This window comes from Dunckerocampus dactyliophorus, chromosome 2 (assembly GCF_027744805.1).
Source record: "Dunckerocampus dactyliophorus isolate RoL2022-P2 chromosome 2, RoL_Ddac_1.1, whole genome shotgun sequence".
NCBI classification, from domain to species: domain Eukaryota; kingdom Metazoa; phylum Chordata; class Actinopteri; order Syngnathiformes; family Syngnathidae; genus Dunckerocampus; species Dunckerocampus dactyliophorus.
The window spans coordinates 47878836-47894111 of NC_072820.1; the positions used below are offsets into that span (position 1 = coordinate 47878836).

A 15276-nucleotide genomic window follows, 5' to 3' on the forward strand; every position below is an offset into this window, starting at 1 on the left:
TTTAATGTACACATCAAAGTGGCCCCCCACATCCTTCGATTTTTTTTGTATGCTATATCAATATTGGTATGCTTTGGATGACCTTCAAGTAGATTGCAGTTGCATTTCTATGCATAATTTGTAAAAATCACTTAACAAAAAAGCTGTTGTGGAGTATTGAGAGGCAAAAAGGGAGAAGGGGGTTCCACTTGTTTATTCAACCACAGGTAAATGGGGGTCTAAACGATGGCGTGGCGGTACCAAAACTTTCTCTTTAGTATTTGAAGTTTATTTGGAGTTTAGACCTCCCTTAATCTACAGGAAGCTGGGCTTTTTGGCAGGAGTAAGGGACACACTTAACACTAAATGAATTTGCCAAAACATTTTTTGCAGAGCCGCTGTCAGCTGTCAGGTCAGTTGACCTCTTCTTTAGTGCAATTGGAGTTCACAGAAAGATTCATTGTTTAATATAAGTTTCTTCTTTGGTCCCAAAACACCCCAAAAAGCCAAGCAGTGTTATGTTTTGCCTTTTGTTCCCTTACGGAACAAAAAATGAACTGAACTGTGACCTGGTGGTGACGTACAGTTACACTCCGAGGATTCAGTACACCAGTGAAACTTTTACTGCAAAATGCAGTTTTTGCAGACAAGCAAAACAATGGGAGAATTTTGGGAGAAAAACACAAAAAAACATACAGAAACCAAAGCAAACCCTTGGCCCAAAACCCGAGATACGGACCGTACCGTGGGTCACCTGTGAAGTTGCACCCCTCGTCAGAATAGCGTCAAAAAGACAAAACTCTAAGCAGCACATACTTGTTGAACGTAATGAATGTATCTTATGTATGTTGCAGAAGGATGGGGGAGTCTCGGCTCATCGTGGAGGAGCTGCTAGCGCTCTGTCTCCAGCGAATCACAATGGAGGAAAATGCTATGACCACTGAGCTTGGTGAGTCTGACCAATCACGTGCTTCCACAACAATCGCTTGCAATCTTAGTCAATATGCGAGGTTTCCATGGTGTTTTCCTCCGTTCTTTGAAAAGCACTAGAAAGTTGTCTTTTATTGTGGGCAGTCTAAGGCACACCTGTGCACTAATCACAGTGTCTAATCAGCATCTCGGCATGGCACACCTGTGAGGTGGGATGGATTGTCTCAGCAAAGGAGAAGTGCTCACCATCACAGATTTAGACAGATTTCTGAACAATATTTGAGAGAAATGGCGATATTGTGTATGTGGAAAAAGTTTTAGATCTTTGAGTTCATCTCATAAAAAATGGGAGCAAAAACAAGTGTTGTGTTTATATTTTTGTTGTGTATAAAGGTTGCTTACACACAAAACAGGGCCTGACATCACTTTTTACGTCGATGTTTTGATTTAGTCAAGAATAGGGCTCTCAAAGTTAACGTGTTAACAGAAATTTTCTTTAGCGGCACTATTTCTTTTGACGCGCGATTAACAAGCACACTGTTTGATACCCTCGGCCCACACCATAGTTTGAGGAAATGCAGCAGGGCATGTGGAGCCACGAGCGGGAACAGATATTGAGCAGAAATGGACAAAAAAGGGTATTTTCATAGGTAATTCTAGCTTCGAAGCCCTGGCAGATGGCTCTCTCGACAAGACCAAAGCTGTTTGGTCGCTGTGAGTTGAATTTAGCCTTGAACTGCGAGCGAGCTAAAATTTTCGTTACCGGCAGTCATAGCCAAGGACAGCTACTGGGGGGCCTTGTGTCAATGTGACCATGACTGAAGTCAAGAATGGATCTAAATAGCATTAGCTCGTCACTGGACATCAGCAAAACATACGTAAATTATAGCGATCTAATTTATATTATTTATTATGTATTGTGTAAAAATATGACGGAAACAACATCAAATTAAAAGCACTAAATAAGTACAGAGCCACCATCCACCAGTACGAGCTTGGACTTTGTTTTTCAGAGAAGTGCATCGCACAAATGTGCACATTAGCACTCAATGAGGTCATCAAATCTTACCTTTATGCATTCCCACATGGTATCAGCATTTGGGACCAAATATGAGGTGAAAGAAAAAGGGGGAAAGTACAGTACAGTATAGTAGTCTATTTGTGCAGCGTGGGAGAAGGTTAGATGGTGCGTTTAATGACCATCGAACAATGTGGGACAAGTTGCGCTCGCATTAAACATGCAAAAACTGTGGTCCTTTCTAAGTAATGGACCATATTTCTAAAATTAAATAAAATTGATATCACTTTGCATAAAACTTGTAGTTAATGTAGTTATTTACAAATAATTTTATTTTTATTTTTTTTAAGCGTTTTTTTTTTTTATGTTTTAATCATTACACCTGAACATTTCCCGCAGCCTTACAGCATGCTGTAATACTGTAACAATGCCACTTTTATAGAATTGGCTTCCTTATTTATAATGTAAGATTAACTTTTCCATCAACCAAGGCATTCCGTATCAAATCATATTGTTTGAACACTGTATCGAATCCTTCTGTTTGTCAAATATATTGTTTTTGAATCGTTTCTAGATGCTTATCGAATCGTTTACCACAGAGATTCACGTCCCTACTTCTAGATAAAAATGTCTTTCTGTCTGCGATTAAATATGAGTTAACTACGGGCCAAATGTGATTAATCTTGATGAAGTATTTGAATTGATTGACAGCCCGAGTAAAAAAACAACAGTTGATTAGCTCAGATCTGGAGGCAGTTGGCATCTACAGTGAGCCAATCCGAGGCAGAGTAGGGCGGGTCATCATAGTCTCCTTTCTCCCTCGCAAGTCAGGAAGCCATTCCAATTACTCCTAAGCTGTTTAATAAATCCATAATGTTATATGTCTGGCCCTCAGCTTACCTCTTTTTCCTCTGACACCTCGATCCTCCATTTTCAAGCAAATTCTTCCACCATGATGGCCCACCCGACTCTGCCCACCACCCCCAGGGTGCCAAAATTCGCCAATGGCAAGCGCATACAAGGCACAGAGAGCGGTTCCTCAGACTGTGCGCATGCAGGGAGTGGTCTTTATGTGCGGGAATGTTTGCATGTTTCACACTTTCAACTACCAAAAAAAAAATGCTCCGCAGCAGTGACAGAGATGTGAAGAAACTCCTTCAGCACTTTATGGAATGTGTTCAGAGTTTGTTGAGGTGGTGAAAAACTTGGAGAGCTTCCGGAAGAAGTGGCTGCACACTGAGTTGGAGCTGAAGAAGTACAAGGAGCTGCTGGTCAAGTCGGATGTTGCCAAAGCTGCCCTGGAGGTCAAACTCAAACACGCTCGCAACCAGCTTGACTTGGAAATGAAAAAACGCCACAAGATAGAAAGCGACTATGATTACCTGGCAAGTAAACAATCTAGAACATTCTTTTTTTGTGTGTGTACACGTCACTTGTCTTCAGAAACCGAAATCCACAAGACTCCATCTAACCTGTGATGTTTATATGGCGTTTTGATGATCATGGGCCTCATATACTGTATAAGGCAAGTGTACGCACAAAACAGGGCCGAAAAGGGCCGCTTTCCACGCAGAGTATGTGATCTATAAAAACCCAACCTGGCGTGAGAATACGGCACCTTTTTTGTAGCGGGCGTACCCACTTTTTGGAGACATTACAAAAAGTTGACGCACATATTAAGTGGTGAAGTGAAATCTTATGTTAGAATTAAACGTGCAACGGAAACCAGTAATTATCCATCATTGCATGAAAACATCACCCCGATATTGACTTCAAAACATTTGTGAAAAGGGTTATTTTACTGTACAGGACACTGATGGACATCATTTGTCATTTATCATAAACACCATTACGCACCGGTGTAGTAACTGGACTAACAGATGCATGAAAAACACAACACCGCACTTGAATGTTTCATCATTTTATTTTATAATCATGACAACATTATGAGGCTCCAGCATGCCCCCGCGACCCTAGTGAGGATCAGCGGCATAGAAAATAGAGTGATGGATGGAAAACATTGTGTTTGATTAATATTAATTATAACAAACATAAAGTTGTCGATGAAATAATTTTACAGGGTTTACGTTTACAACACATGGAGTTAATATGGTCATTGCGTCCACCATTTTAAATGAAACAGAATTTGCTAAGCTGATATTCATCTAAAATGTGGTATCAATTAGGAAAAATGTAGAAACATGCTCACTAAAAATGGAGACGTGTGCCTTGATATCAGACCACTTTTACTGAGTTTTGCAGGGTGGAATCTGTGAACCACAAATTGCGTGGATGTGCGTATGCCACTTTTACTCTGAATATTTTTGTCTGTACGCACAGTTAGGGTTTCTGGCGTACGCAGGCTTTTAGTCAGAATTCCATGCACATTTTTATAGATGAGGCCCCAGGACTGTCTTTTATTTTGGCAGCAGCGGCAGATGCAGCTGATGTGCGACATCCTGGTGCACGACAGCAAATCCAGCGCGTGTTTGAACGACGAACAGAAATCTCTCTTGGCCACGTTTGACCACAAAGGAACGAATAGGACTTTGCACCGCAGCAGCAAACGGTAGTATTCACCAGTGAAGAACATGTCTAGTTACAAGGCATTAGTCCAGTCTAGTTCAGCAAAGAAAGCTGTGGAATGGTTCAGTGAATGAACTCTCGATGCTTCAGGCTGTCTGCAATAGACGAGTCAACGTTCTTGTCGGACATCAGCTACGATCGGACGGATGACGATGTGGTAAAGTCATGATCTGACAATTCTTCACATGGTGGAAGGTCGCCGAGGCTTCCTTTCAAACAGTGTAACGTGGATCTGCTATGGTTTCAGGACCTGGACACAACTGTGATTAAACCTCTGAGGTCCCGGGCCGGAGAGCGGAGGGTAAGCTAACATTCACAGTGACAAACCGAAACAGGACCTGCGGCTGCAACTCACCCGTGAGTTGATGTGCTTGTGGCTCCACAGCGCTCGTCCATGGCTCTTACTGTTACTGCACCGGCGGGAAAGCGAGGGCGAGGCGGGAATATTTCTGCAGAGCTACCGGAACGGAAAACTGTGGAGAAGGTGGGAAACGAAAACAAAAAACACACACGGAAATGGTGACGCACGTTGGGAAACGTCACATGAAAAGGTACTTTTACCTTTCAGTTGAAGAAATGCACTTCATTCAGGACGTCGATCTCAGGAAAATGACCACCACAGCCCTTAATCATATACAGTAATCCCTCGTTAATCGCTGTTAATTGGTTCCAGACCTGGCCGTGATGAGTGAATTTCCGCGAAGTAGGATGCCTTATTTATAAATCAAATATTTTCATAGTTGAAGCACAGAAAACCAGTTTATGACCTTCTAAATACGATTTTTAACATTATTAGTGCCCTCTGGACATGAAATAACACCTTTACACTTCTATTACCCAATATAGTAGACATAATAACTGAAAATAATAATGATAATAAAAATAATATTAATAAGACTCCTGCTCATGTGTATTGCTGTAAATGAGTTCCGGTGGACCTGAGTGGGGCTGGAGAAGAAAGATCATTCAAATAAGCCTGTTGTTCCGGTTATCAAGTCTGGTGCTTGTGTGTCTCACCGATCATTGCTGACACCTGAACATGACTGACACCTAGTGACCAGTGTAGAATACTACATACCATCGCAACGTCTCTGAATGCATCTTCTGAATGCCTTTATACTGTATTTGTATTTTACTTCATTTAGTCATTTTTATGCTTGGAAATGCTTAATTTCCAAGCATAGGGGGTGAAATTCAAAGCGTGAAGTGGCGAGGGATTACTGTAATCTTATAATGACAGTGACCGGAAATTTACCTCTAATTTGTCTGTTGTGATTAAAGGGATAGTTCCGATTTTTTGACATGAAGTCGTGACCCCCATCAGCACTGTAGTGCATCAGCAGTGACTTACCTCCCACTTCGTCCTGTGAGCCGAGTTCTGTCCGGATTTCGGTGATGAGGAACGTAGTTCCGCTTCGTTGCTGGGGCCACTTAAGTAAACATTTTGGCTTCTCAAAACAATTTGCGTTCAAAAGAGTAGTACATTTGCATCGCAAAAATGCCTCCTCTTAAAAAATCAGACCCCACAAATCGCTCAGCGTTACTTTCCCTCCCATTGCATCACTGCGAGCTATGTGTTCCACAGTGGTGACGTGTGCGGATGAAGACGTTTGACTACACACCGTCTTCATCCGCTGTTAAACACATACACAACAATGGACAGGCGACACAGCGCAGTGATACGACTGGAGAGAAAGCATTTCCCCTTGTGGGACTAATAAAGGAATATCTTCTGTTACTATATTGGATAATAGGAGTGTAAAGGTGACTATTGTGGTGTTATTTCATGTCTAGAGGGTTATAATAATGCTTAAAACCCCATTTAGAAGGTCGTAAACACGTTTTCTATGCACCAACTATGGAAATACTTGATTACTCTATAAATAAGGACTCCTACTTCGCGGGAATTCACTTATCACAGTCGGGTCTAGAACCAATTAACTGCGATGAACGAGGGATTACTGCATTTGCTGGGGAAGTTTTGGCTGTTTGCGGGCAGGAAGTGTCACAAAACCAAATGTGCCACGTGGATCCACGCTCCGATGCACATCAGAGCATCCTGAACGTGTGGAGGGCAAAAAGACTGAACATGATTACTAGGGGTGTCACGAGACGCCTAAATCACGAGACGAGACGATGCACAAGATTGAGTCCATGAGAACGAGATGAGATTTTGACATGAATTTTAAGAAAAGTGCACTGACAAAATATGACTGAACAAACAACTTTTTTATTTAACCGAGTCAGAAAACAGCGCAGGTGTGTTTTGTTTATTCTTTGTTTCATGTTTAATGTTTATTGTCCCACACAATGACACTCAAACATATTGTCAATAGGATGTCCGATATTGGCATTTTTGCCAACAACCATTATGCTGATATTGGCCAACTCTCAATTTCCGATTCCGATATCAACCGATAACGATATGTGTAACATCACATCATTTTTTTTGTGCGTGTGTGAATGTATAAACGAGAGGCATTAACGTACATTTCTTTGTAGAAATGCGCTTTCACTTCCAGCGCGGCCTTGCCACATCCAATATGGCGGCAACATTGACGTGAGGCTCAGCGCTCGATGCCGCATCTCGGTGTATGGTTGTGACAACAGCACTTCCTGTGTCCCAGCGTGCGTTGTTGTACTGTTGTTGTAAATGGCTGCTGAGTTACACGTTTAGGGCTCACTTAGTTGGTTTGGTTTGGTTTAATTTTATTTGAACATGCATGAAGGTTACAATGGAATACATCTCATGAATCATCCTTTCACAGTCCCACATGTCCAAAAGGAGTAGGAAGAAGATAAGCTTATTTAATCCTACCCCCCCCCCCATCCATTCCACATCTAGTACAGTACATATTGTTCACTTCCTGCATTCCATGGAATATTATTCCATATAATAATCAGTGTAATTATAAATAAATTTAAAACAAAAAACAAGCAAGACCAAACAATCAGTCTAATGATTAAGACTCTTCCGCCTTGTATTTAGCAAACATCAACTGCTTGTATTGTTTTTTGAATGTGCTCATCTCTGTACATTGTTTGAGTTCCTTACTCAATCCGTTCCATAATTTAATTCCACACACGGAAATGCTGTGGCTTTTCAGTGTGGTTCTCGCATATAAATGTTTTAATTTAATTTTCCTCTATTATTTTTGTTCTTATCAAGTACATGACTATAATATTCCCTCTTACACACTCTCAAGATAGATGTCAGCTTATTTTTCTAAGTCTTATACTTTGGTTCTGCTTCTTCAGTTTTGTTGAATGATGAATGTCCTGTATGATGTATTCTTCTTCTTCTTACAGGCCTTTTTAGTCCTTTTGTCATCCATGGCTGGTTGTTTTTCTTTTGCTTCTTGGACTTTTCTTGTCAGGGACAGTTCTTATTGTAGAGCTCCATATAAGTGCATAGAAAGTTGTCATATGCTTCATCCACATCTTTTGCACTGGAGACACTCTCCCATCTTAGTTCTTCTAGATCAGGGGTCACCATTGTGGTGCCCGTGGGCACCAGGTAGCCCCCCACGACCACATGAGGTGCCCGCAAGCCTGCTTTTCATTCATGTTTTCAGTTAATAATGAAAGAACAGTAGAAAGAAATGCATTGTGAAATACAAAACGTGAGTTGTGGACACCAGCATTTTGTTAATGTTCTGGTAAAACAAGCATATTCGCTTTGTTTGGGTTTAAAATAAGCTCTGGAAATAAATGTTAAAAAATGAGTAGCTCTTGGCCATTTTCATTTTGTAAAAGTAGCTCTCACAAGGAAACACGTTGGTGACCTCTGCTCTAGATCTTTCCTAAAAGCACTGACTCTATCCTCCGTGTGCAGTCTTTGAAAAGTCTTTTTAGCCACCACCTGTCTTTTATTATAATGTTCATTGTAAATTATCACTGGAAGACGATCACTGATACCACTAGTAGTATCATTATCAAAGTCATTGGTAAATATATTATGGATCAGGGTGGCACAGTGGTCTGTTATTCTACTTGGTCTAATGATTTTAGCATATAAACTCAAGCTATAAATTGTGTCTGTGAAGTCATCCATTTCCTTGTGCTTATGTGGATTCAAAAGATCAATATTGAAGTCTCCACATATAAAAATAGTTTTTTGACCTATGTCTGTAAACGTTGTCTTAATCCAATCCTCAAACATTCCAATCTTTGACTTTGGAGTTCTACATACACACAACTTATTAGCATATTGTTGCTTTTTTCTTTACAGATATCAATGGTTATACATTCTAGATGTTATCAATAACAAATGACATTCTTTACCATTTTGTAGTTCAGATGTTTGTCCACGTGCACAGCCACGCCTCCGATATTTAAATTCTTGTTGTATTGCTCCTCCATATAATAACAAGCATTTATAATGCGAAAAAAAAAAGTCCGGAGCGATGTCTTTTTCCAAATCCAATTGTTTGTGATCTGTGTAAGAAAAAGTGTCCAATTGTAGATCTTCTTGTGGCATATTAAAGCTGTTGTCCTCCATGTTGGGAGACCTCAGTATTTATCTAGATCCTTGATGTCTTTGACAACTAGAAGTCTGGCCTCTGGTGCTCCATTTAGTTTAATGACGATGTTGATAGCTTGCCTATAACGGCTTGTCGGCTCCAAATAAACATTTGTTTTGGTGAGTTTAGTCCACTCGCTGGTCCAAATTAAGGCAGAAATCTGAGCAGTCATTTGAGTTGTGATCCAAGCTGTGGTCACAAAAAGTTGAAAACTCCGGTGATAACAAACCGAGCTTTTCTGTGTTGATTATTCAGCATTACTGGTTGGTAGTGTTATCTACCTATTGCGTTGCTGTGTGGTGGGTTATTATTTTTGTTTTTTTAGCTCTTTCTTTAAAAACACTGAGTAAGAATGGTATGTGGGTAAGTATAGCGACCATCATGTCGTTAAATTGTCAACACGGATCTCTTGTATGTATGAGGTGTGTTATGAAACGAAACCAGTGCTTTTAAAGCTGGCGATGAGCCAAATGCAATGCCCGTCAATGGAACCACTCGGTGATTAAGGGTGTGGACAAGTCCGAACAGCTACGTGGGTTGATCTGACAAATCTTTTAGTAAAGTTGATCAAATGTAGAATTGCTACAGCTTCTGCTTGGACATCAACAAGTAGCAAGCAGCTGTTTTAACTGCAATGGAAAAAAACATCCACACGTCACTCACTGATGCTGACGCTGTGAACACCAAGGTACTGTTGGTTAGATTGCAAGGTTTGCACTTACAGTAAAAGCACTTAATGTGCGCTTCCAATAATGCCTTGTACACTGCCACTTCCATATTACTGTATTATCATTCATAAAGCCATGCCATAGTTCACCATCTGATTGTCTTCTGGCTTTCCTGGTCTTTCTCCGCTAATAATTACGTGTTCTCAGCAGGTGGAGACCATTGTCAAGGAGTCGGAGGAGAGCCCTGACACCGGAGGTCACGTTCACATGGTGGGTGGCATCACGCAAGAGAAAACAGAAGACCCTACGCTGGACTCTGCTGTTCCTGACACCGGAGGAGGTTTGTGGCTGTCAAGAGACAATCTGCTGCTGGCTCAAAAATGGCTGAGAGACAAGACAAGTTCTTCTATTCATGCTAAAATGTTAGTTAGTTAATATAGAAAGGACATATGCAAGGAGAGGGGTGATCTCCTCCCCAGGTGAGGGACAGAGACGACGAACTTCAGACTCACATGCCCAAACACCTAAAACTAATTGAGTCAGGAGTCAAGCATATGGCGGTTGTCTACACGAAGGACATTCCTTCATAGGCTGGCATCTCAAGAAGACTAAGGACATCATGTGACCGAACACGAGGAAACCTACTAATAAAGCACAAGGATGAGTTTTATAAGCGCAAATATAACACATTTTCTAATAACAGGTCAAACTTACTTCACAGTGAACGCATGAATGTAGTCCACAGTAAAGATGTTAGAAAAAAGATATCAGCACGTGTTGAGGAACCTGTGCCTTGCTCAAGGGCCACTCGGCTCAGCAAGGGAGGAATTCCATCGACATGTTTTTTGTTTTTTCATCATTTGTTGTGCTCTGCAGACCAAACGTCTGTGTGGTTCCCGTGCGACCCGAATGAATCTCAAGTGCAGACGGAGCCGATTAGAACGGAAAAATCCCTGAAACACGTTTTTGTCTCTAAAACGGTGAGCACCCCCTCTGTTTAAAAAAAAATATATATTTTTTATTTTTGCGGAATCTAAACTTCCTGCTCCCTCACAACCTTCCTCTTCTGACAGGTGATCCGACCTGAGATGTGCCTGCCTTGTGGGAAACGAATCCGCTTTGGCAAGATGGCGCTTAAGTGCCGAAACTGCCGCGCTGTCGCTCATCCAGAGTGCAAACAGAAATGTACCAAAGTTTGCTCCGGCAACGCAGGAGCAACCTCAGGAAGCGAAACGGGAAACACTGTAAGGGCGGCTCAAACGGTGACTTGGGAACTTTTCAGAAAAGGTGATCCACTCTGCTCCTCATCAGGCCTCACTGGAGGGCTTCGCTCCTACGAAACATCCCAGAGTTCCACCGCTCATCGTCGAGTGTGTGAAGGAGATCGAGAGACGGGGCCTGCAGGAGGTGAGCTCAGTGTCGTTGGAAGCGGAGTTCAGTCCAGACTCTTGTGTCCGCCCATATGCTTGCAGCGAGGCATCTACAGAGTTCCTGGTGGCGAGCGCCAGGTGAAGGAGCTGCGCGATCGCTTCCTGGGCGGTAAAACGCCGCTTCAGCTCGGTAAAGTTTCGGACATCCATGTGGTTTGCGGCGTCCTCAAAGACTTCCTGAGGAAGCTCAAAGAACCGCTGGTCACCTTCCGGCTCCACTGCAACTTCATGGAAGCTTCGGGTAAAGTATTTGTCTCACCCGCACCGTTGCCGCGTGGTCCTTTCACGTCACGATGTCCTATCTTAAACCCGCTTCTTAATTGGCAGAGATGAACGACGAGCACAACCCTTGTGCCGCCATGTTGCAGGTCATCGCGGAGCTGCCCAAGCCCAACCGAGACACGCTGGCCTTCCTGATGCTTCATTTCCACAAGTCAGTTTCTGCACCTTCCACTTTGGTCACACATTCACTCCTTCACTTCGATGTGAAGAGAAAGAAAACAGTGTCCACTTTTTCCAAATACAGTGGAACCTCGGTTAGCGTACGCCCCGGTTAGTGTGTTTTCAGTTAACGTCGAAAGTCCATGCCAAAATTTTGCCGCAGTTTACGTACATTTTCCGGTTAGGTGTGGATCTTGTTGTGTTGTTAATACACTGTGTGAGTCCAACTGTGTTACTAATGTAGTTTTATCACAAAACATCCATGTAGCAGCTTCCAAACACATGGAAACGGGAAGCGGAAGTCAGCTTTGTCGCCCATCTATGACATCATCAGCGTTTGAGTCTGTAGTTCTTTGCTAACCAACACAGTTACGCCACAAGTCTCAGATGTTAACACAAAACACATTTTTATGGTTTGGCGTGCATAAAGCTACACACATCGGCTACATTGGATTTAAGCACGGCAGGCTTTAAATGGATGTGTTTTTAGCACTTAATGATAACGAGACATTAAACGCTACTCGATTGAGTCTGCCTTTCTGTGATGCTATCGCCACGTGCCATCAGACAACGAAACGTAGCTTGGCGGAGGTCAAACTGGTGAGGGAGAAATAATTTAAGCCACAATTGCAGTCCAGTGTGTGGATACACACACTCCTGATCCAAATCTTAAAACCAGTTGAAAAATGGCTAGAATTTGCATTTTTCACATTTGGATCTTAATGAGGTTTTAAGTAGAGCTACAATATGCAAAAACAAGAAGGGGGAGTGAGACAAAAAGCATTTTGAAAAAGTAATTTATTGAAAACAACAATTAAAATGAAATAGGCTGTTTATCAGCTGATCAAAAGTTTAAGACCATCGCTCAAAAAATAACAAAAAACTCTCCAAACCAGAACAAAAACTGTTCTGAGTAGGACTCAGTAATGAGGAGCTCCACCGTTCTTGTTCATCACTTCAAAAATGGCTTTGGGCATGCTTGATGCGAGTGTTTCCAGGAGGCTAGTGGGAACATTGCTCCAAGTGGTGAAGATGGCTTCACCAAGGGCATCAACTGTCTGGAACTGATGGCCATTTTTATAAACTTCCCTTGCCATCCATCCCCAAATGTTCTCTATGGGATTTAAATGAGGGGAACATGCAGGATGGTCCAAAAGAGTGATGTTATTCTCCCTGAAGAAGTCCTTGGTCAAGCCAGCATTGTGAACTGCAGCGTTGTCCTGTTGAAGAACCCAGCTGTTACCACACAGACGAGGGCCCTCAGTCATGAGGGACGCCCGCTGCAACATCTGCACGTAAGCGGTCGCCGTTTGACGACCCTGCACCACCTGAAGCTCCAGTGTTCCACTGAATGAAAAAGCACCCCAGACCATGATGGACCCCCCTCCACTGTGCCGGGTAGAAAACATCTCAGGTGGGATCTCCTCGTCATGCCAGTAACGTTGGAAGCCATCTGGACCGTCAAGGTTACATTTTTTCTCATCAGAGAATAAAACGTTGTTCCACCTTTCAATGTCCCATGTTTGATGCTCCCTGGCAACGTCTAAACGGGCACTTTTGTGGCGTTGAAGAGACGAGGTCTTTGAATTTGTTTTTTAAAGCCTTTTCCCACAGATGGCGTCTGATGGTTATTGCGCTGCAGTCAACACCAGTAAGGGTCTTAATGTGGGTGGAAGACCGCCCTGTGTCTTGATGGACAGCCAATCGGATCCTCCGGCTCAGCGCAGGTGTGATTTTTTTGGGTCTACCACTTGACTTTTTTGTTCCATAATGCTCAGGATCTTTCCAAAAATGTAGAATGACTGATTTACTGCTCCCAACCTCAGCAGCCATTGCACGCTGCGAGAGGCCTTGCTTATGCAGCTCCACAATCCCACCACGTTGAAAAAGAGAAAGCTTCTTAGCTTTACCATCAGGAGGGCATGACAGTGGGAATGCCTGACAGAAAATGAACATTTGGAGCAAATTTGGGCTTTTATAGCCTGTGGTCTTAAACTTTTGATCAGCTGATAAACAACCTATTTCAGTTTTTTTTTGTTTTTGTTTAAATTACAAGCTCCAAATGTTTTTTGTCTCACTCCCCCTTCTTGTTTTTGCATATTGTAGTTCTACTTAAAACCTCATTAAGATCCAAATGTGAAAAATGCAAATTCTAGCAATTTTTCAGCTGGTCCTAAGATTTTGATCGTGTGTGTGTGTGTGTGTGTGTGTGTGTGTGTCAAGACACGATGTGGCCACTAGACCAACATGGCCACTATCTTCGCGTTATTTTTTTTAATTCACTCGTGTTTCTCACCTTCTTTATCAAAATGTTGCCACTTGCAGCTTTCTTTGACTCCATTTTGGCTTATTTTGCTGACGTGTTAAAAAGAAAAGCAGAGACTTGAGGTGAGAAATACTAAATTCGAGAAATAACTCCATGGCAAAGCACAAAAGTGGTGTCTGTTTTGATATCCCTGCTAGAACGTGTCTTCCACAAAGGTAAAAAGTAACCTTCAATGTAAAATAATAACCTTAAATGTTCATTTATCCCAGGGGTGTCAAACTTTGATATTTTGGGCAGTAAAGCACACGCTAAGGAGTTACATACTGTTTATCCAAGGGAAAGAAATGCGTCTCAGCTTTGTGATGTTGGTGAAAAAGCCTCATTATTAGTATCAAGTTCACTCTTTGCTCTTTCTTTCCATTTTTGCTGTTTTTTTTCCCATATGTCAACATGCTTCCTAAATCATCTTTGTAAATTTTCTTCTCATAATACGAGTTTGTTCCCATAATAATATAACTTTTTCGGCAACCTAATCATCCAAAAATTACAAGATTATTTTGCAGGGATGCTTTGATCAAGGTTTTATGCTGCCGATTCCGATACCGATCATCCACGAGTGAAATCGGCTGATACTGATCACGTAGATGAAGTGTACTTTTTAAAATGTGTTTATGAGGAGCGCTATTGGCCCGTGGTGCCATGGAAGGGGGAAAGGTTAGGACAATTCCAAGAGTCAACTCCACTATAGTAAAATATCAGCTTCATATTTGGGGTACATGACTACCACTGGAATAAGGGAATAATCCCATTATTGTGTTAATGGTACATTCTGATTATAATCATGATCAACAAATTGAACTAAAAGTCGTTAAAGTGTAGTATCTGTTTCAGCGATGCCTAAATTAGCACGCACCGCAAGTCTCCAGCGCGGGTGACCAAACACTATTTTATGACCGAAGCACACAAAGCTGTTTTAGGAGCAAAGGCTGCAGTAGTATGAGCCAGAGGTGATCGGCGATGAAAGGCATTTATCGGCATACGCCGATCACATGCTCTTTAACATTCCACGTCTTGGGAGGCACCCAGTTTGCCTATGAAGCCCTGTAAAAATAAAATACCTCTAACAAGGTTTTATGGTTTTACATACATGCTGCCGTCGTGCATTAACAGGCACATTGATAATAACATGTAATACTTACAGTATCTGCCGCATTTTGATGATTTTAAAACATTACCGAAACTTCTTTCCTCGGCACATTGATCTAGCATAGCCCATAGGAGCTAACGCTACGTCCGTCGGCATAGAAACAGCGACGACGCTTCCAATGTCCGCTCTCATTGGGATGGCTGCGGCTTCCAGCAAACGAGCATCTTGTTGAGTCTTCGTAGCGAAATTGAGAGCCAGTAGTATCCACTCTTCCGTCTGTCCCGTTGC

The 15276-nt window shown here is 42.1% G+C and overlaps 1 protein-coding gene across 6 annotated transcripts in view; it reads left to right on the forward strand.

Annotated features, from left to right (window-relative positions):
- Positions 1 to 15276, forward strand: part of si:ch1073-416j23.1 (rac GTPase-activating protein 1) — a 34779-nt gene that overhangs the window by 17245 nt on the left and 2258 nt on the right. For 4 of the 6 annotated variants that reach the window (XM_054765399.1, XM_054765438.1, XM_054765409.1 and 1 more), the window contains 12 exons: positions 834 to 928; positions 3110 to 3312; positions 4357 to 4496; positions 4604 to 4670; positions 4761 to 4814; positions 4899 to 4997; positions 9912 to 10044; positions 10581 to 10684; positions 10778 to 10948; positions 11016 to 11111; positions 11177 to 11375; positions 11462 to 11567. In XM_054765399.1, the coding sequence (XP_054621374.1) occupies positions 834 to 928; positions 3110 to 3312; positions 4357 to 4496; positions 4604 to 4670; positions 4761 to 4814; positions 4899 to 4997; positions 9912 to 10044; positions 10581 to 10684; positions 10778 to 10948; positions 11016 to 11111; positions 11177 to 11375; positions 11462 to 11567 (1467 nt within the window). The remainder of the gene's footprint in view (positions 1 to 833; positions 929 to 3109; positions 3313 to 4356; positions 4497 to 4603; positions 4671 to 4760; positions 4815 to 4898; positions 4998 to 9911; positions 10045 to 10580; positions 10685 to 10777; positions 10949 to 11015; positions 11112 to 11176; positions 11376 to 11461; positions 11568 to 15276) is intronic. The other 2 variants (XM_054765419.1, XM_054765447.1) reach the window with 2 other exon arrangements.